This window comes from Varroa destructor, unplaced genomic scaffold, assembly GCF_002443255.2.
Source record: "Varroa destructor unplaced genomic scaffold, Vdes_3.0 BEIS01000003.1, whole genome shotgun sequence".
Lineage (NCBI taxonomy): Eukaryota > Metazoa > Arthropoda > Arachnida > Mesostigmata > Varroidae > Varroa > Varroa destructor.
Window position 1 is genome coordinate 24,969,510 of NW_019211456.1, and position 21,641 is coordinate 24,991,150.

Consider the following 21,641-nt stretch of genomic DNA (forward strand, 5'->3'; position numbering starts at 1 on the left):
CCTCTATAATAACTCTAAACTAAACTATTCTCGCTCATATATATATATATATATATACACATCATCGTAGGAAGACCGGAGTTTCATAACAATAAGAAAATTTAAGCAAAATTTCGCCCAGTTTCCTAATGGCTTTTTTCGGCTAAACAACGGTCCAGTCATGCTAAAGCGTATTTCTCCAAAACCCATTTTTATTTAGAACCCTTAGCCACTAGAGGGATCACTAAAGCTCGTACCGCTAGCACTGAAAATGTAAAACTTCATTGATTATTTATAATATTGACTATACCGCAGTGCCTCGTGTTGAAATTTTGAAGTGACAAAAGCTAGTGTACAACTATGCTTTCGCAACGAAAGCGAACCATGAGCGTACTTAAGGTCTATAAACCCAGCGAAGGATACCATTACCTGGCACATGCGCTGATATTAATGACGAAAGCCCGCTTTTTGCTTGACAATTGCTCAGGAAAAAAATGGGCTGAAAAAGAGCTTTCGAGAGCAAGGCTTCCGAGAGCGAAAGCCTTGCTCTTGCTTTGCTTGTACGGCTTGCCTAAAAAAGGATAGAGGTTTAGATTTTTCGGAAAAGCCGTCACCTCTGTTAAATTCTATTGCGGAATTAGCATTTGGAGTTTCGTCTTTTATTGCGACCGGAGCAGAACGGTTACGAATCATTAGTTAAATAAAGTACAAGCATAAGTAAATAAAGCATTACGGAGCATTAGTTAAATAAAATCGTCATCACTGAATCATTTCATCGTTAATTTTAATTCGATATAAGCCCGAAATATTGCCGTTGAAAGATGTTGATAAAAATCGCGTTTCCTGCTAATCCACGATACATTTTATATCATATAGGCCACAAACACCTGGATCACCATCATTCAAATCGGAAAACGTACGGAAACACGGTATGAGAATTAAGTTTTGACATTCGAGTCTCAGTAGAGTACACGCTAAACTATGTGTATACGTGTATATAGGCATGTATATATGTATGTATGTATGTATATATGTATATGCATATATACATACATACAAATCAAATGTAACAAAAAGTAAGTAAAAGAATAATCAGCTATACACGTTAAAATCTACAACACCACTTGGGTAGGTTTTAATACGCTGATTGCTCTTTACGTATATCAGATACTTCTTTGCCTCAGGAAATTCGGGATCCGATGTTAGTTATAGTATCTGAGCTCTCGCTTGGCATAGTCGTAAGGTCACTCGATTCCTCTACTTCAGGTCGTTTCATTCTAGCTGAACCCAATACGTCCCCAAAGGTTAATTTCTCAGCTTCGGCACGAGATAACTGAAAGGAGTGATCGTAGGATTGGCTTAATAGAACTCTTTTCACATTATCTACCAAAAACGGGCATGTGACTTTCACATGATTTCGGTGTTTACTAACGTCTCAGCAATGCATGATGGCACAAAATGAAGCCTTATTGCTCAATAATAAGTATTGGTAATCAGTAATTTAGCGTCTGGTGAAAAAAGAGTATACGTTGTAGAGAAAGAAGATTCTTCTTTCACACAATACAACTAACATTCCGCGACAGTGAAGTACACTGCAGACATCGAAACCTAATCGATATTATTACTATTACTTCATTTCGGCCAATCCATCTGCCTCGCTAATGAAAAGGTCACAAGTATAGCGACCAGGGCACTGGCTATTTACAAAAGGTACGGCTTACGTCACAGATATCATGAAGATACTTTGAAATCGCTGAGGCTCAGAGACCTATTTGACATCGTCTCTTCCTCATACCTCTTAAGACTGAAGCAGTAGACTGTCGTAAATTCTTTCCTATCGAAAGAATAGTTATCATCGATCCAAAGGATGCGCTTGATATGAGTAAAATAAAGTTCGCTGCTAATGTGCGTATTCTGAGTGTAAATTCCGTTGAAGGAGACCTTAGACATGTTTATCCGCGTGTTTTACAAACTGCTATGCGACAGTGGGTAGATGCACCACCCGAAAAAAATTAATACATCTTTAAGTAAGTTAAGGAACAACTTTATGTTTAGTTTAGGTCCCGAATTGAAGCTGTAATTGACGTGGACGGAAGTTTTCGCGATAAAAATGTCCGTCAGAATTAACTCCTTTAGGATATACAAAATATTACATCTAAATGTTTTTGTGAAGGTACAGTCTTAGGTACATATCATCTTAAGCCTACTTAGCATTATTATTTATCTTAGTTTCCATGTGCCATCCTGAAAATTATTATTAGATCCTAGAAATTATTATAGATCATTTTTGTGGTAAGTCATTATGAATCGTGATGGTGTTGAATCGCTAGGTGACAGAGTTAATATTCAAAGGAACACCCTCTGCGAGACACCTATTGAACGCCTTTCAATATCATGACCGTACTTCCAAAAAAGTAACTTGTTACGAAAAGTGTGTAAACTAACGTATTTCGCCAAAAAAAAATAGTTAATTCTTTTTTTACATTTTTTTTCATTACCTAATTTTATGTTCGCTGAATATAGCGATTTTGATGATATGCACAGGAATTACTTATTTTAATTATACACAGGCTAGCTGTAAATCGAACATGTCGAAATAAAAAAGAAAAGAAAACAACAAAAAAAAAATAATGTTCGGGATCATTGTTGGTTTTGATTCAGTGAGTTCCGATGGTTAGCCGATTCATGCTGGCTACAAAACTTTTTCCACTTACAACGTCAAAATGTTTCCCAACACCAAAATTTAAAATAGTTTTGATTTCGTCTGATAAACATGGACAACTGTCGAACGGCGTGCAGATAAGATTGGGGTTCATTTTCGTTGGGTCATTGCTTCCGGTTATTTTGCTAACAAGTAAAGACACGACCACCTGTATAAAAACGGATATACTCGACATCCACAAATAGGACAGCCGATATATGAATGGAAGATTCTGAAACAACAAAGACCAAAACAGTTACCATGTTGGAATTAGACTGATAAATCAAAATTTTTGCGCGAAGATATCGGTTTATATGTACAATATTGAAAAATGTTTCTTGTCCGTAAAGAAAACCAATCTGTTTGCGTGAATTGCATTTTTTTTTTCAAAACATTTAATAACTATAATAATAGATGTTATTAAAATACTTAGCTATCTTTGAAGGAAAAAAGCTCCGATCATTGGATACAAGTTGTTGCTTGATGACGCTTACGCAGCCGAATATCTCTTATTGGTTGTGACAACAACTTATATTGGCTGTCACCTCAATTTAGATTATCAAATCTTATTAGATACAGTCAATGAAGGCTTGCCGAGAGTCACTCTCTGCGGATTTGAGGTACCGAACTCACACGACGAAAGGTAGAAATATTGCAATCTTACTTTGAAGCAGTTTCTGAATCGTGCTTGTCAGCAACGACGTAAGAAAATGAATCGACAACAAATACGATATATGGGAACGAAGGACACTTTAATGGTACGAAAGATGAAAATTCTCCAATTTTGCATTTTGTTTAAATACTTACCTCTGCAGTTAAGGGAGTCGCGACTGTGGTTGAATAATTGGCCGATGGAAAGTTTTCTACGCAGCTCCTCACTGTTAAATGAGTTAGCGTAAACGCCTGAAGTATGAAATGAAGATTGTTAAAGCATGTTTAATATTTATAAAAAGTAATCACATCAATTGTACTTCGGCCCCTGCTGCATTAGAGTGTATGCCTTTCAATACTTCTTAGTCGCTCTTAATGAAAGCTCGGATAATGGTCTGATATGACTGGAGTTAAATTCCTCTAACAAATCAGTAATATAAAATCTAACCCAGTTGTATGAACTATACAAACTTGGACTTCAGCAATGATCGGCGCCATATTTAGGTAGAGCGAAATTGGCAGAGAAACGACGAAGCCGGTAAGCGCACCTAACGTTGTAACCTAACAAACAAAGAAGAATGGCGAAGCATCAGCATAAACTGCAATTCAGGAGCTTTCCTCCATACTGTTTGGCCAAATCTTTTGTTTGTATTAAATGGCAGAGAAAAACAATGACTAATCTAGATCGCGTCGATCACTTCTAATAGTTCGGTAGATTTAGCGCAGGGCTTAATTAGACATTCTATGCGCCTTAAACAACGTATAGTAAATGATGAGGGACATTCTCTATTATGATTTAAGGACCTTCGGTATTTTTACAATAGGCCAATGAAACTAACTCGAAATTAGGTAATCGTTAGCATGTCAATGTACTAGCCCATATATCGTACTTGTTTTAGAGCTCAATGATGTTTCCGTCATTTTATGCAGAAAACGAAGTGCTTTTCCTGATGTTCGCGTTTGCCTAAAAGCCTGCATATAACCAAAGGGACTGTGTGCTATTACCGAAAGTACATATCATCCGCTCATAGCAAATCCTTCGAGCACGAAACCGAAAGATTTGCACAAAGATCAAAGCAAACAAGGACCTAAAAGTAAAGACCTGCGCTAGAATATGGCGATGTAATCGCTTATAGATCTGGCAAAGCGGGTTCTATATTGCAGCCATAAAATCATTAGCAAAACGTGCATTTTCGAAATAAAAGCTCAGAAGACAAGCTCTCAATGAAATTGTTCGACCAACTACGTGAGAGACACTGCCAGTCTCGTTAAATATGTCTACAATTTCGTATAGTCACCCTCGTACCTATCGCGTTAATTTCATTTATTATTTTTTTAATAATATAATATAATAATAATAATTAAAAAATTTTAATAATAAAAATAATAATAATAATAATTAAATAATTAATAATAATAAATGAAAATAATAATAATAAAAGTGATCCTTCCACTTAGCATCCTGCTAAATAAAATGCATACCGTAGGAAAAAATATCCCAACAAAAAACAATCCGAAGAGAGGTGCACCAACACTCGAATTTATAGCGACGGTGGCAGGAAGGACCTGGCCCATTGACGAAGTTCCCACTACGAGAATAATTGCCAACAAACTGAACACGGCTCCAAGACCGACAATCACCTAAACATACGCACAAAATTTCGAATTTGCGTTTTAGTTGTATTGAAGCAATAGTAACAATGGGTCGACTCATGAACCCAACTGAAATTTATCAAAAAATAGACCCAATGGATTACGTCACAGAAGCCGTCGGCTATTGTTCGCGTCAAACGCTTCGAACGGTGCATCGCACTTGCAACCACTTAGATGCAGGTAACGTATTTCAACCATTAGTGCACCCAACGCGATCGTACCTTTGCTCCGGTCTCAGAGGAAATACTTGGCCAACAAATCAGGACGATGTCAATGTAGAAGACGTTGCAAAGTGCATTCACCGCAGAAGAAATCGAACTTAATGAAGCGGCGAATATCCCAGCCACAAATAGACCTGTTCAATTGGGTAACGCGGAGATCACAATTAACAACGCTGGGTAGGCAACAAGCCGAGGCCGCACGATCTGATTGGCAAGTATAATGCTAAAATTAATTTTTTTCTAATTCCAGCGGTCGATAAACCACTCAGGCTTACAATGCAGCTAACTGTGTAACTAGGTTGCATATCAGTACTTCATAAATAGGCTCGCATGACATTATAGGTACACACCTGACATGCCGGTCGTGGCTCCGAGAACATCCAAAATAAAATACGGAAGCAGCTGGTCTGACGACGTTACCTGTTTATTAGCTATCGGATCGCAAGCGTGATAGCGTGCGAACATAAGAAGGCCCGATAAGCATGATAATGAAAGGACTGCCACAAGCAAAGGTAAGTTCATCCATACAGCCCTGAAGACCAGATCAATTACATATGCACATACGCTGTCCTAAGTCAGCATATTTACATTTGCCCATACACGTATCAGTGGTAACATGCCGCCGAACATGCGTCATTAAACCTCGCTTCTACTTTATAGAACACTGTTCTTTCTTTCCATCGGTTGCAACCATGACACATTTGAGAGAACTTCTTTCGAATCATACATAACTGATGAACTATTGATTAACAAAGTTAAACCTGAGCGAGTAAGACTATATTGCTATAATTCAATGAAATTCTCAGATCTGTGCACATCTACAATCATAAATAGAGCGTTTCCGGTGTCGCGCCAACGGAAATCTTCTAAACGAGAACAATTTAACGAAATCATTATAACGAAAATTCGTAAGTCCTGTGAAATGCATAGCACTATATAGAAATCAGGCTCTCTGCATCTACAGAAACAGAAGTGTCCTGTTGGGTTTGCGCAGATCAATTTTGCTTTATATAACAGGTTGTTACCTAAGCTACGGTGAATTGGTGGTCTGAGACATTCTGGTAATAACGGCCGGCGATAACGACGACAGAAACCTATTTGCTAATGATACTCACCATTTGGCAGCATTTAATGACGACACAGTGAAGTATCTAAGCACCATCATGTTGTTAGTAGCATAGGAACCCATGTTCGAGATGGCTGCCCCTATCACGAGACCCCATACGGTGTGACGAACCGTAGGGTCAAAGCGAAAACTGCTTGCACATAATTACCGTAAGAGACGTAAGTGACTAGCAGACGTCAAGCAATTCACGATACCGGTCAAATCAAGGCTTTTGACAACGATTCAGTTTTCGTAACCTTCAACTGAAAACCTCGTTAACTTTCCTGGTAACACTCAAAACAAATGACGTCACGCCGCTACCTTGACGACAGGTTACGTCGCTGATAAGAAGATACACAACAACTATACTAACTAAGGTCGCTTAAATATGATAACATTGAAAACCGTGAAAGGTCAAGTAAAATGACTGCACATGCGACAAGAAAGTGTTCATTAAATCTATTAAGCAAATAAGTAATGTACATTAGTTATTTGCCTTTGACAAAAGGTATATGGTACCATTTTTTTTTTATTCATTACACTCCTACGTAAGGCTAAAGTATGAAAGGGACCGTTACTGCAGCCAATCTAAAAATATCACAAGAGCAAATCATCGTGACGACTTCACTCATAAAGGAACAGCTACAAACTCGGTAAAATGAATTCGCTTCCCACGCTCCGCAATTTTCCAAACCCTGTTGAAGCCGCCGAGGTGAGCATATCCAGAGATCACAATGACGATCATCGCAATGAGCATAACAACCAACTGAAATGCGTTTGTGTAGACTACTGCTTTGATTCCGCCAACAGATGTATAGAGAGTACACACGATGCTGATAGCACACACGGTTGTCCATAATTTTATTCCCGTTACTGCAACAACACCATCATTAATCAGATTTTTTTTTTGTATTGCATAAATTCGAAGACTTCGGTACTCTTTTTTATGGCGGTAGTACTTTTTTATGGCGAAAAGCCATACCTATATCTTACCGTGTTTGCTCATTTACTTTTTACACAATTCGGACGATGACTAAAACGCATTCGGTCCTAGTTTCGGGTCAATATACGCAATACTCAGTATGATTTAATTGATCAGGGGGTCTGAAGATTACTTACTACTAGATATAGCTAGCGCTGGGGCGTACAACGATACCGACATGTAGATCAGCATCTCGATAATATATAGTACGACGGCAGCCATTCGAACCAATCGGGAGAACCTCAACTCAAGATACTGGTAGCATGTGTTTACGCCCAATTCATAGAAAATCGGCACAAAAAATGAAGCCGTTGTTGCCAGCATGAAAACGTATGACCCAATGGTTACGAAGATCATCGTGCTATTCTGGTACACCTAATTAGTACACATTCAGAAAGAACGGATAGAATTAATGATTATATCATTATCGGTAGTATTTGGGAAGCGATATGTGGTTTACGTATAAGCGATTATCAACTGTGGGGGTTGAAAATACAAACAGTCTACTCTGCTAGGCGGGCCCCCGGGTGGAAGCGAGAATGAGTTATGATGATGATTATTAGCTCACTGTCCACTTGAAGACAACTAATTCGAAAGATGTTTTTAATGAAAAAAGCGAAGATTTCGCATTTTGCACAAATATGCTTTATGTCTTCCGCAACTTATCTAATGTTACTGAGCATTTTGTTCGGGTTCGGCTGCGTAAATTTTTGACCGTTCCTTTGATGGTAGATCACTTACAGTTTGTATAGCCAAACTAATGGGGTAGGTAACATTATTAGGGTAACCTACCTCGGCAGCATTCCCAAGAACAAACGTGGCGGAAATGAAGGACGCTGTTAGCGATAGCGAAACAAATGTTGGGGAGAGTCGGCCATTTGCAGATAGAAGTTGGCGTGTTGTCTTTTGGAGACCTTCTGCAAAAGCGCAATACAGGCCAATGGCTCCGGAACACACTAGCATCAGGACGACTATGGTGTAGTCATACGGAGTAAAACGCTCTAAAAGTTTTTCTTTCGTAAGTAGAGAAACTGCGTCATTTGGAATCATTGGAATATCATCCATTACTCTGGAAAAAGATGTTACATACAGTTATGATTGTCGTCTAAGAGTAGGTCTTGAATATTTCTAAAAGAAATTGCATAAAAATCGATTGGGAAGCAAGTACTAAAGTGGATAAAAAAATGCGCGTCAATTGGGCTGAAATCGATAACCACATCCTAAGCAATAAACTATAAACACTGGATATTTCATTGGGGGATACAACTATTGGGAAAATTGTCAGTTAGTATATCACTAACTGCGACCGGATGTAATTGTCCTTGCGTACTCTGTTTCTACTCTTCCGACAAAATCTCAATTGGCCTGCCTACGAGTCCAGTTACTCTAGTTCGACATGACAAAACCTCATACTTGTAAGTTTGAAGTTGATAAATACTGCTGTGAATGGTAGTGTGCACTCGTTCCAATATATATATATATATATTTAGGCTCTTTAAAAATATAGTTAAAATGTTGAAAAAGGACCTCGTCGTTGCTACCATGCGCGCCGCCGTCTTTATTATCGTTGAGACTGTTCCTCGAATGGTCGTGGACCTTACTTTTACCATTTCGTTCCAAAAATCATTAGAATTTACAAATCAATTATGGATCAACCGTTACGGGCAGCCGTGGCTATTTTCCTGAGTGAATTAGGTGCGACTCTGAAACTAAGATAAGCAGCTTTTGTTGTATTTTTTCTGGGTTATCGGCCGCATGCTAACACACAGTCCGTCGACGTAGTACTCTGAATGGTTTCACAGTGATATATTTCGTTGCATCTATTGGTACGTGGCCTACTCTCAATTAAATTAACGTCAACCACTATGATAACGTATTTACGTGGACTAATGCCACTCTTACTTCGTTGTCATTAACCACTAAACGACAAGCTTTTTTCCATACTGGTTTAACATGTTCGAAACATATAAGAGGTGCAGATGAATGGCAGAGTAATAGTTCTTGAAAAATCTTAGCTAGTATCTCCTACAGTCAATTTTAGCTGCTCGACATATTAGAGAAGAAAGATAGGTGAATTAGGCTCGGGCTTGAAATTTACTCAAGGTAGCAGGGCAAAGTACTCTATGATGCTATCCACATAGTTTCATGCGATCTTTTGTGGGCTTTTCACTCCATCGTATGGTAGGTACGTAAATATGGTGGCTTTCGAAATTATAAAGCAGGATGCAGTTCTCATTTTAAAATGAAAAAACAGTATAGTCGTACAACAGAGCTAAGCCCATTAGGGGCAATGATTGACCTTAATAATTAAGTCAACAAAATGGCGTTAAACACAGGGCTTGTGTTGACTCAGACTGTGATGTTCAGAGCGTGCCGTATCTAGTCTTACTGCAACGTTTTTTAATGTAGATATTTCTGTCCCTGATTTTACTTATCACGTAATCCGAACAGAATTCTTGCTCACTTACAGTACGTAATAACTGCAATAATCGCATTAAAACCGTACTGCTCTAGTATCCCATATTTTTCACTTCGTCACCTACTTGGACTTATGCAGTGCTGCCGGCTCCGTAGTGTCGCGATGGTCAGACGTTGTGTTGGTCGCGTTATTACCTGGCATCTACGATGGACAGGTGAAACAGGGCGACGCAATGACTCGGTTTCCGAGAAGGATACTCATTTTTGTTGTAAACCCATCCCTTTGTCCTGGGCTCTTTGTTTTGGGCATAAGCTACGCATCAGAACCAGCACAAAAACTTGTACCGAGCTGTCTTACAAATAAAATCAAGTAGTAGTATAGCATTAGCGACAAGTAGAATCGTTCCAGACTCATCACGAATACGTGTCCTTCGGAAGGCCTAGAACGCTGAGGCCACTGGCCAGGCCAAAAAAAAAAGTAAAATTAAAACACTCAAGGAAAGAATAGCCCTCCTGTGTGAGAGCCGTGCCGTTATTGAGTTCGTTTACTTCAATTAATGACTACAAACGTGAGCTTTGGCCGATTACGTACCAATGTACCAAATAGAGTTGAGGTCTCAGGATGTCTTCGAAATACCCCGGAGGTCCAATTACCATGCGGTTCATTTTGATTTTAAATATCGGTATGCTGATTTATAGATAACCAACAAAATTTAGTTATGGCAAAATAAGAGTTTTGTTGGACTTCTTGACCCGTAATCCTTTAGGGCCCATAGAATTAATCTGTGCTAACAGTATCCGGAAAATACGTTGAGTCTCCAGCAGGTGAATTTCTGATGCGGAGACAGTCGCAGAAAGATAACGCAATTTTACCATTGAAACGAGGCAAAACAGAATAAAAGTAATTACTTTCTTCCTGGGCCTATTAAAGGACCTCACTACAGATAATTACAACTAGGTATTAAACAAAACAGCCCTATTTGCCACGTGCTAGATTTGGATACATCAAAGCCAAGCTTTTCCTTAGTGTTTCTTGAATGGCCAATGTCAATGTGTGGAATGAGCGTCAACCGGGACATTTCAACACAAGTTTAAAAGTTAATATGCTTTGTAATTATAGTTGTCTACTTCATTATTTATTGGGTCAAATAATGATTTCTCTACGTGTCTGGGTCCGCAAGATAGCGAACAGTACCTGGTTGTTAGGTCCGTAGAGTCGTTGCGGGATACATTATCATACTTTTCTAATTAACGTGCAACAGCATATTCGTAAGAATCAACCGATGACAACACCTTGTACCTATTACCCATAGAGACTATGTTAATTCAACAAAACGACATATTCCGGACAATTCCCTGAACCTATGTAACTGAACGGTAACCGTAAGAACTATGAAATCTTACAGCATACTAATACGCACGATTAGCACATAAAGATAGAACAAGGACATTCGTACAGGTCCATCAGCAAAAGTCGTTAGTTAAAGTAATATTCAGATTCAGCGGTAGTTTTTTACGATGTCATCAACAGTTTAATAAGCATTACGGAATGATCACCCTGTTAGTAAAAGGATAATCTGTTAACAGAACAACAACATGTTATAACAGGTCGCAAGCTACGGCATGATGTATATAGACATATTTCTTTAAGAAAGTATGTATGGACTATTTTTTTTAAAGCAAAGGTAAGCTTGGAAGCCATAGATAAATATGGGCAGGAAGCATTATTTGAAAGCACAGTCTGGCAGACGAACATTTCTTTACCATAGAGCCTATATCATAATTCTGGGAAGGGAGCTCTCGACATGAACCATTTCCACTATCGTTGGGCTAGAAACATGCAGAATAAAAACACGGTACGTCTGCAGCGACCTTCGGACAGCGAAAAAAAGCCGTGCTATAAACTAACAAATAGATTAAATGAAACAACACTGGCCCCACGGCTCTTTCCTAGCGGTCAGGTCGCCAAGCCTTCAAAACCGGTTGGTGTTCGAGTACTTGTGGCCAAGCCACTGTGTACGGGTAGATCTATACATACACCTGTGTGTGTATAGAAGGGCGAAATGGCAAGTACGCTCTTCTCAGAGGGCTGGTGAGGAGGTCACGGAACCGTTTGCGGGAGTTAGACAGTGTGACTCTATTACGTTTTGGTCGGTGAGATCGGTCGTAGTTTAAACACACGGCAGATAGACGCACTAGTAAACTACCAGCAGTGCACAATCTGTCGACGTGTTTGAAACACCAAGACAAAAGCCGTCCTACGCTAAAACCAAATCCTTGTCGATTCCATTTAATATTAATCTCAGAACAGCTTTTGGTGATCTGAACAAACTTGTCAAGTGTGTGCTGGATTTGTAAAATTATAACTTGGAAGAAGAAAATTGATTGTGCATAAGTGACGCGCAAGTTACAAGACGGGTAATAGTTACTTGGATATTATTATCGCCAACTATATGCATGCCTTGCATTTGCACGGATCAAACTGTATTTCTGAATGAATCTTGATCAAATGTAGATATTTCACTCGTTCTCGATGCTCGTGCAGTTACTTGTATCTACACGTTTATCTCCGACTGTAGGAGCTTCGATCATTCGCTTTTCCACTAAGCCCTCATCGCATAAAAAATAAATAGGCTACCCTAACGGCATGTAAGAAAACCTCTGTTTTCATTGTTCTAGAAGAACGAATGGCTTTATACTGGTCGTTTTGTCAATGGAAAGATCTGAAAAAAATTACCGAAACTTTCACAAAGCCTATAAAAATCACAATACTTTGTTTTTCATTAAAAAAATATATATTTTCACGTTCATTTATGGGCTGAATTTTGCTTGCTTTTGGCATGATTGCAGCTATACATGCTATATATGTTATCAAAAGCATAGAGTGGAAACAGTGACAAAATATAGACGTTGAACCATCTATTGTTCATCTTTAATTAGCTGTTCCTCTTTCTTCCGTCGTTCAGTTCGAAGTATATACGTGAACAAGCACACGTTGCAAATAAACTGAAAGCTCAATAAAGTGTCAATGGTAGCTTCCTGTCGCGTTTAATTAATTTCAGGCCAACCGTCGCCGACAGCTTGTGTGCTACAAAACTCCAGATTAGTCACGATTGAAGTGTTCTAGCCTGAAAATAGTCGTGATGCGTATCTGCAAACGTGATCGTGTTAGCAGATCAAATAGGGATTCTCTGAAAAGGTGGACATTTCGAAGGGGCGACGAGGTCGTCAGGGCATATCCATTTGCATCTGCCCTTCAGCCCCAACTCGCCGGGAAGTTCTGCGACGAATGCATGCAACCGTCAGTATCGGAGGGTTGACTTCTCTGTATTGCTATTTCTACCCTCACTAGCTATACCTGGCTTAGGGCAAAAATTTCAATAACAGAAGTAAAGGTAAATTTTTATCTGACATCTGTTTAAGTGGTACGAGAATAAAATACAGTATAAATGAAAAGTAGTGTCAAAGTTCGCGAAGTGCCAAGCGACATCTTTTTCCATCCTCTGAAGAGATCCTTGCCCAGTCCTGTATTAGGCGGTAAGCGATACAAAAGTTTTTGGTATATTATTATTATTGTCATACCAAGTGTATTCATCCTTCCCTGAGCGGCAATGCGTGCCGCGCCCTTTCTGGAAGATTGATTGGATGACTATACGATTTTCTATTCATGTGTTCATAGAAAACCCTAAAGGTAAGAACAACTAGAGGTGGAGACTGCTGTCTTTGTGGTCCGCTCTTTCACTGCTTTGGCAGAATAGACGTAATCATAACTTCGTTTCCATGCTTCGGGGTTTGAGAGCGCCACGATGAACAGTGCACACTATCTGCAACGTCTCCACCTCATTCCAGCACATATGAGTTGTACAATGTGACTAGGAAGGTATGTGGTATGATCGTACGCATGCAAGGGACCCATTAGATTCGTTTCAAGAGGGGAAGGTCTGCTGGTAGATTTTAGTCGCTAGTCAAATGACTGAATGTATTATTGTTTCATTCTCAGCTTCGACGGCTAGAGCCAAAATGGCAACCTAGACATTTCTTGTAAGTAAATTACTTAAGTAAACTATGGGCAACTTAGAAAACTGTGATGCTACTCCATTCAGTTAGTGAATCAGTTTTCTATTTTACGCATTGTCGCTTTCGCGATACCGCTAGTTCGCTTGCTGAACATCTCAGCACTACGGAAGCATCGCTCTAAAGGAAAGATCAACATATGCGGCTAATCCTATCTGTCATTGGTCTAGTTATTATTATTATTATTATTACTTTTGTTAGTAAATATTGTTTATTTTTTTTTCTCTAAAAGCGCGCGTATCCATTGCCCATGTGCTGCTAACGATTTTCACTCCATAATCGGTTTATTATATTATATACTACACCGACTTAGAAGGCGAACTTTCGAGCACTGCTATCGATATCGGCTTGAGTGCAACCTCACCAATGTGCTCCCGTCATAGCTTCTAAACAGAGCTTGCGATAAGCCATCAAGCATGTTTGATCACAAAAACAAAGTCACTTAGTCACAAATACCTCTACCGGAATGCTCTAAAGTAATTCATATATGTATCGCAACGTGGTCGCTACGAGCGCGACGCATATGCCTCTTTCAATTATCCAAGGCAAAGGCAAAAATGGAAATTATTATATTATAGGTAAAATTTCCCAGTCACTAGTAGATGTTTATGTAGTCGGCCCTTTTGGGTACATTTCAGGCTGCCGAAGACGATTACTCCTGCCTCGAATCGTGTGCATCTGAGAGCCCATAGTCAAGGGGCCATAACTATCCGATGTCCCAATTGTCCGTTTGTTAATTACTGCAGCCTCAAATGTCAGGTTCGTTAAGATCTGCCGTACTCTTAGGATATCGCTTCAACTCAATGATAAAATTATCAAAGATATATAGAATTCAAATTTTCTCGATTCGGCACATCAACCGAATTTTTTGTGCGTGACCTTAGCCGTACGCACACAAGGTCAAAAGGCTCAAGCTTAAAAACAGCGCCAATTTTATTATGCATATTGGATCCGTGTTTGGCGGATGATCTGTTTCAATAGGCCCGTAGCTAAGACATTCTAATATATTACGAGAATTTTCCGACTTATGTTGATTCAACAAGTATGGATGACTAAATATTAAGTGCTCCTTCAGAAAATTTACTCTGAATACCACGATGCCGTGGAGTGCGCTATGCTTCGCGAATTTGTCCCCGAAGTTCCCGACGTGACTTTTCGACTATTCGCCAAACTTCTGTACAAAACGCATGTGAGTAACCATTTAATATTTATCGTTAAACTTAGCCGAGCACAATTTAACCAATCACCAAATGCAGTACTAGATTTAAAACGCCTTTTTGTAGAACTTATCAAGTGTGATTCTTCTGTCCACTGTTATTCGCAAGGTATTAGAGGTTTTAATCAATAACGGTGAGTTAAACAATCCCTGATTTCTATTGAGTTGTATCATTCGAGCTTCGATATGCTAAGACGAGACACTCTACTTAGGGAACTCACTTCGATCATTGAATGGATATTATTATGGAGCTCATACTTGCAACCGACTGAGATAACCAAACGTTTAGCGGTGGCTTTTTCAGCCTAATCTCGAGAAACGTTGCTGCTGTCAAGCTTAGCTCTTTATTTGCGCCAGCCCTGTAGGCTAGCTATAACAATTAGGAAGTTATCGGTTCGTTAGAGCGCTGCTCAGTTCAGCGAAACCAGGCGGGTTCCTTTGCAGCCTTGTCTTCGAAACTACCAGAGTGACAAAAAGTAAAATGGTACTCCGAACTTCAGAAGCCATTTTAGTAGATTTGAGCGACCGAATTAGGTTATAAACAACCTATCATTATCTCGTCCGCTTGCCGCAGCCTGATTTATAGCATGCAAAGCCGGTAGTTACCTCAAAGACTTATAAAAATCTAGGTAGAAGTTTTAGATAGCGATTTCAAGAAATAAAATCCGCTGCGAATGAGACTGTCAACTTTGCAACGGCGAAGGCCGGTGACCTTGGGCCTTGCCAAACCATGGCCATGGTAAGGATATCTTAAATAAGATTGCACACGTATAGCTCACCCATTTAATGAAGATATTCATCTGTAAAGACAAAAAAGTGCCTGCGATTTCCTCACCTTTGTTTGCTTCCGCGTTTAGCTTCATTAGAAATGTGTGTCCCCTATTGCAACGAATATAATATAGCACAAAGCGAACCGGAAGAATTGCAGAAGAATGAATCACGTGAAATTGTTAACAGAAAAGCTACAATGTACAATTTTTAATAAAAACAGATTCCTTTGTAATTGTCTTTTTTTTTTTTTACTGCAGGGAAGGGAGTTCTCCGAGTTCAGCGAAAATCTCTTCACTGGCGAAAGGAGAACTTTCCAGGATCTCCTAGACCGTACGTTTTCAACTAATACTTCGTTACTGCACGATACCTTCGGAAAATATTCCAAACGTCACCTTTGCTTCGCTTAAAAATACGCCTTTAATCACAGAAAGCCAGTTAAGTATGTCTACTTACGAGGAAGAGGAAGATCCGAATTGTTGCTAATATGATAGTAGTTTACCTATCCTATTGGAGCGACGGAAACATTTGCATCATCAGAAGACTATATTAAATAAGTAAATCTAAGTTGTATTAAAACAAGTACCAGCGCAGGGCCAGAAAAAAGTGTGAATCTTGTCGGTTGTGCAAGTAGAGGGTGCTGGCTAAGGTTTGACACTACTCTGACAAACGCTTAGATGCGCGCAAATTCCGGTATCTGCAAACGAAATTTGAGCGTTAAGCCTTTAAAAGAAAATAAAAAAACAACGACATCTTCACAGAAAAACAAATTTTTCGGCTGTCCTATTCTTTCGCCATAGATTAACTCGGGCAGTTACTTGGCTTGATGGAACATTTACAGACCGTGAAGACATTAAGGAATCGCCCGTGGTGCACACCCGGTTTAGGACATATCTTGCCTTTGTACTTCACACTTTTCCGGATAATCTCAAACCCGATCCAGATAGAGCGCTACGAGTCTTCGGAAGAGTAATAGAATTGTCGCTACATTGTCATAATATTTATCTTTGTAAACATTGCTATAAATGTCGATCTAAGTTAACCTAAGTTAATAAGTATAAGAAAGACATGAATTATATTTTATGAAAATTTAGAAAAAATTCCTCCAATAACTATTGAAATATTTAAAGAAAAAATATCTATCATAATTTCATGTATAGTTATAATAATTGTTATTATATTACTACTGTATATTTTAATTATAGTCCTTTTAGTTAAGAATAATTGATAATTAATTTAGCTTGATTTTCATATCAATAATTATAAGGACCAATAATTATATATAAGTATTATAAATTTTATTTATGTGGCTTCATTTTTTTCTACCTGGACGTACCAAAGGTATCCATCGAAATGTATTTTTTAATCCGTCAAGACTAAACAAAAGAAGACTAGTTCTAATCTTGACTTCATTTAGTTAATTAAACTTATTAATCCAACGCATTGGATTCAGATTTAACTAAGTCCTTAAACGTAGCGTAAAATAAAATCTTCTTACTAAATACGATCTCTATTCTTTGTCGGTGCCATAAAAGACAGAGGGCTGATACTGGTTGAAACTTCAACATTTGATACAATGGCTGCAACCGTTTTACTTTAAGGCTAGGTGGATGCTTCGGATTTCATTGCCTATGTTTTTTTGCCGAGTATAGATGATCATCAATCGCTTCTCCGTACAAAGTCTATATCTAGAACCAATAGGAGAAGCACTATACATTGGACCGTCAATTCATGATCATTCATGCAGTCCTGATGCCGGTTTCGTTTTTGATGGAGCGCTGCTTTCGATACGAGCTGGTCGAGATTTGGTGGTCACCGATCCACGTCAGGTGCGGTTACTTCATATTTAGGATATGTGTCAAATATAAAAGCCATTTAGGGAAAGTTCTTCACAATGAAACATGTACAACACAATGAAGGTACAGACACAGATTTCCTTTAAATGTGCTATTCTGTCCGTCACTTAATCTAGAGCATATTTACATAAATAATCGCTCTTTTGATCCAAAGAAAACCAACTGTTTCCGATGACTAGTTTCCCATAATATTTTCTGTATGGCTTGAAGGTCTCAGCACCTATATCTTTGCAAAAGAGTGTGTTGGCTATAACGCAGAGGAACGCAAAGATGGATACGCACGTCTTGTACAGGGAGCATGTTTTATTAATCTTATTCACTCGTGAATATATCGTAGAAGCATCTGAAGTATTAAAGAACTGAGCTATTCGATGAGTCTGAGTTGAAGTTCGTACCCGGGATATCATGCTTGTGAGTTCGTGACTCATTCTTCCTCGTCAACGTAAAAGTCAAACCAAGCGAGTGACGGAACTGTCATAAGATCTATCTTCAGATCTTCATAAGCATTCTACTAATGTCTAATAATATTCCTGTTTATTGCATATGCGTTTCAGATATACATTTGCTACATTGATATTCTCCAGACCCTTGAAGATCGACAATCATTTCTTAAAGAGCACTACTTTTTTCGTTGTGCTTGTCCTTATTGTACGGACGAACAACATCTCATAAATAGGTATGCTCCGGAATTGCTCGGTCGCCTCATCATCTATAGCTTCTTTCATTCTCAGAACATTCATTAGTTGCGAGCGAATTCCGTAAAGTTCTGGTGCACACAATTTTAACCATAAAATATATAATTATTGATTAAATTAATATATTTATATCAATATACATTATTATCGAATGAATATGATTTCAATGTCCTGTTTGGTTGGTCAAGAAAATATTCATAAATGTTAGGGCTAACCTGGCACGCGATTTGACTAGTTATTAAAAGATTTACACGAAAAACGCGTAATATTTTTGAGTTAGAATATGACATTAGTGTTTCAAAGTACTTTAGGCCATTAGAACTGTCCATAGTTAATAGAAGATCACATAGTATTTTTATATTCTAACTCGCTAATAGGCGATGCATATGTTATGGTGAATAGGTCTACTCAAAATGTAAATGGCTAAGTCATGAATACAGCCTTGAAGTTTCCTGTACCAAGCGCATTTATGATTCTTTTACTTGGAGAGTGGCCAGGTAAATATTTGCATAAAATTACAATTATTTACCAATATATATCTTATGTGTCGCTTTACATGATTATAATGTCTTCTTTAGATATCAATAAAGACGTATCTATATATGATATTGCGTATATCCATACGTAGTATTTTTATTTCGTTCTTAACCCATAAAAAAATTAACTTTTCCTAACGGTTTCCCTGCCATTTAGTCGATGTCCATCATTTGCAATCTAACTATGCTTTCATTTTTTTGCTTAAATTTCTAATATTCAGAATCTCTGCGGTGAAGGAATCGATTAGGGATTCACTTCGAGGTGCTTTGACGGCATGTGTTCATGGCGAAAATGAATCTGATGCTGTTCAGCTAGACAGCGTTTACCAACGAGTGAGTTCGTAGAAAACAATTTTTTCATGGCCAAGTGTCAAATATATATATTTCTTTGAAGGCTAGACAGGATCGTATCCTGGTATTAAACGAAAGAAGTGTCAGGAAAATACGACGTACCGGAATTACCTTATAACAAAAAACAACTCCATTATTTTTGGCAACTCGAGACATTTTGTACCAGAACAAAGGAAATATGGTGAGCTCGAAAGCAACGGGTTGGGAGAAAAAGGCTGAAGTTATTTCAGTTGCCTTCTATTTTGGCTTACGCGTAACAAAGCCACTTTTGGTTTAGCTCTATATTGTTCAATAGTAAATTGCAACAAATTAAGGCAAAAAGCAATATTTCTTTTTAGGTAAAATGTCCCGCGTAAGTGAAATAAATCAGAATCGTTGGCACAGAAAATTATGAATCTTAAATTTAACCGTGTTTACGCAATTAAAGTTCATCCAGAATAGAGATATACGTATGATGTATGATGATATACGTATGATGCTCACCACCAATAATAGACAACCTACTCCTACTTAAATGTTCGATGACGCGTCGCGTGACAGTTAGCTTTACTTAGAACCTAATGTTATTTGTATTACAATTTTTCAATGGTATACAATTCTCAACGTAATATTCAAAAGGTAAAGGCACAGACATTTCCGTCTCCTGTAACAGGTTGTTTTTGGTTCACCTTTAACTTTTAATCTTTGTTGTTTCATTTGTCCAGGCACGTTCGCTAATTGAACAAGATGATTCGGATGAGATTGCCCTTGGAAAGGAAAGCACCTTAAAGTTCTGGAAAATCGATGCCCTAGCTGTTGCATTCGAATGCGCTGAACGTTTGCCACATCGAAGGCAAACAGAAGCTTTTAAAATCGGCCTTCGCCTCCTGGCAAATTTCAAGTTAGCGTTTTTACCATACGTAATAGATTCGACTTTATATCCAATGCAAGCCACACAAATGGCAATTATCTGTTGGGATTAGGACATTCAGTTACATGTACAATACTTCAAACCTTTTCCAATAGAAATCCTCTTCCATTGTCCTTTTATTAATCGTAAATCGACCGATGAGTTACAACCAAGCTGTTATGCCGTGTGCAGGTTAATCCGGTTTTTTTGTATAGAAAAGGTTCATTATATAGGTCAACGATGTTGATACTCTTTTTTACACTTAATACAGGACATGTTCTTGCGAAATGTTAATGAACGGATGGTGTCTGGGCTAATCTTCTTTCAGTTGTTTTTGTCTCGCTTTTAGTTGAAGTGGGTATATAAACGACTATTATCTATTTCAGTAGCTCACACATAGATTTTGTTGTTTTGCAGTTGTACTGAACGATAGAATTGAATTATCTAAATAATACAGTAGATAAAGTTTGCGATATATTCAACCATACAAAATAAAACCTAAAATACCATACTAAAAAACATAAAAAATGTTCGTAACAAAGTGAAATTCATACTTTGTTATGTGTTGCCAGCACTAAGAGTATCCCGAATGGTAGACATTTTCACAAACTTTCACAAGCAAGTCATGTAATTTTTGAGGTAACAGGTATAGAAGAATTAACTACCATAATTTTGGAAATTACCATTTCGTGACGCGAAACATAGCCGCATATAAGCATTGAAATTCCTGAGAAGCCTTGAATATATCTGTTTGAAATTGCACCATTCGCTCTAATAGCGGTATGGATTTCTGTTTGAAATATACATCAACGAAGCTTCAACAAGCATCGATTCCCAACGTTCACATAAACTGTCAAGAAATGCAACCCTATATAACAGGGATTACCTTACATATTTTATAAAAGTAAAGAACAGCAAACATAAGCGCTTAGCAATTAAGTCCTGTAAACCTTAGGACTCCTAAGGTACATTAGTTAAAATTCTTATCCTCAATGCAACTTTTAGATTGACGTACGGTGAATGCCGACCGTGCGTGAGCGTGTTATGTTTCCGGCTGGCGGTTATTGCTTCCGAAGTATTGTCCAAGGGGAATGAGCAGAATGAGCACGAACTCTGCCAGATTATCAAGGATGCTTGTACAAGGTTGTTAGCTACCCACGGCAAGGACCATCCATTGACTAGGCGAGCGGATTGTTTGGCGCAACAGTGGCCCGGCAGTCGTAGTATCATCAGGTCTTTCGTGTCTCATCACACTTCGAACACCACGTCAACTCACTGAACCGCTTGAGTCTACAGCACGTTAGCGAAACCCACAAAAATTGGGGAAAAAAAAACGCTTTCGAATAACTTATTGTTGATTCGACACTGATCACGTACACTGAAATGTACGCATGTTGTCTTATGCTTAAGCAGGTTTGTCAACATTAGCGTAAATGATGAAAACGTAAATAAACCTACACAGTGACGAAAAAGTAAAAATAATCGACAAAGATTTAATATTTCGGCCTCGAACGGCTAAGCTAGACTCTGCTTTGTTATATTTCTA

General features: G+C 38.4%; 2 protein-coding genes across 8 annotated transcripts; one reads left to right on the forward strand and one right to left on the reverse strand.

The window, feature by feature from the left end:
- Window positions 1-742: 742 nt before the first annotated feature.
- LOC111246350 (sodium-coupled monocarboxylate transporter 1-like) lies at window positions 743-10,031 on the reverse strand. 3 transcript variants are annotated; one of them, XM_086982566.1, is made up of 14 exons: window positions 9,836-10,021; window positions 8,820-9,001; window positions 8,085-8,361; window positions 7,430-7,667; window positions 6,961-7,183; window positions 6,321-6,461; window positions 5,556-5,737; window positions 5,206-5,339; window positions 4,814-4,972; window positions 3,803-3,892; window positions 3,488-3,583; window positions 2,694-2,912; window positions 1,159-1,312; window positions 743-866 (listed from the first exon to the last, which is right to left on the reverse strand). In XM_086982566.1, the coding sequence occupies exons 2-13, from the start codon at window positions 8,900-8,902 to the stop codon at window positions 1,160-1,162; spliced, it is 1,995 nt and encodes a 664-aa protein (XP_086838692.1). In that variant the 5' UTR covers window positions 8,903-9,001; window positions 9,836-10,021; the 3' UTR covers window positions 743-866; window position 1,159. The 3 variants fall into 3 exon arrangements, with proteins under 3 accessions (XP_086838692.1, XP_022651546.1, XP_022651548.1); XM_022795811.2 differs by having other exon boundaries at window positions 743-1,312; window positions 9,836-10,019; XM_022795813.2 differs by lacking the exon at window positions 3,803-3,892 and having other exon boundaries at window positions 743-1,312; window positions 9,836-10,031.
- LOC111246351 (histone-lysine N-methyltransferase SMYD3-like) lies at window positions 5,577-21,577 on the forward strand. 5 transcript variants are annotated; one of them, XM_022795817.2, is made up of 11 exons: window positions 5,577-5,717; window positions 12,773-13,011; window positions 14,423-14,543; window positions 14,860-14,973; window positions 16,029-16,101; window positions 16,610-16,737; window positions 17,421-17,597; window positions 18,179-18,300; window positions 19,077-19,188; window positions 19,911-20,086; window positions 21,101-21,577. In XM_022795817.2, exons 2-11 carry the CDS (start codon window positions 12,854-12,856, stop codon window positions 21,372-21,374), a joined length of 1,455 nt encoding a protein of 484 aa, XP_022651552.1. In that variant the 5' UTR covers window positions 5,577-5,717; window positions 12,773-12,853; the 3' UTR covers window positions 21,375-21,577. The 5 variants fall into 5 exon arrangements, with proteins under 5 accessions (XP_022651552.1, XP_022651556.1, XP_086838693.1 ...); XM_086982567.1 differs by having other exon boundaries at window positions 5,579-5,717; window positions 12,746-13,011; XM_022795816.2 differs by lacking the exon at window positions 5,577-5,717 and adding an exon at window positions 11,834-12,128.
- The last annotated feature ends 64 nt before the right edge of the window (window positions 21,578-21,641 follow it).

What these genes read in the sequence shown, in the direction of transcription:
- LOC111246350 (XM_086982566.1), bottom strand. Translation starts at nt 8,902, where the DNA reads ATGGTAAAAGTAAGGTCCACGACCATTCGAGGAACAGTCTCAACGATA. An exon ending in TTGGGATATTTTTTCCTACG is followed by an intron (nt 3,893 to 4,813) that starts GTATGCATTTTA and finishes TTTGTTTGTTAG; the next exon opens with GTTACAACGTTAGGTGCGCT. An exon ending in CGATCATTGCTGAAGTCCAA is followed by an intron (nt 3,584 to 3,802) that starts GTTTGTATAGTT and finishes TTCATACTTCAG; the next exon opens with GCGTTTACGCTAACTCATTT.
- LOC111246351 (XM_022795817.2), top strand. Translation starts at nt 12,854, where the DNA reads ATGCGTATCTGCAAACGTGATCGTGTTAGCAGATCAAATAGGGATTCT. An exon ending in TTTCCAGGATCTCCTAGACC is followed by an intron (nt 16,102 to 16,609) that starts GTACGTTTTCAA and finishes GAACATTTACAG; the next exon opens with ACCGTGAAGACATTAAGGAA. An exon ending in TGGTCACCGATCCACGTCAG is followed by an intron (nt 17,598 to 18,178) that starts GTGCGGTTACTT and finishes TATGCGTTTCAG; the next exon opens with ATATACATTTGCTACATTGA.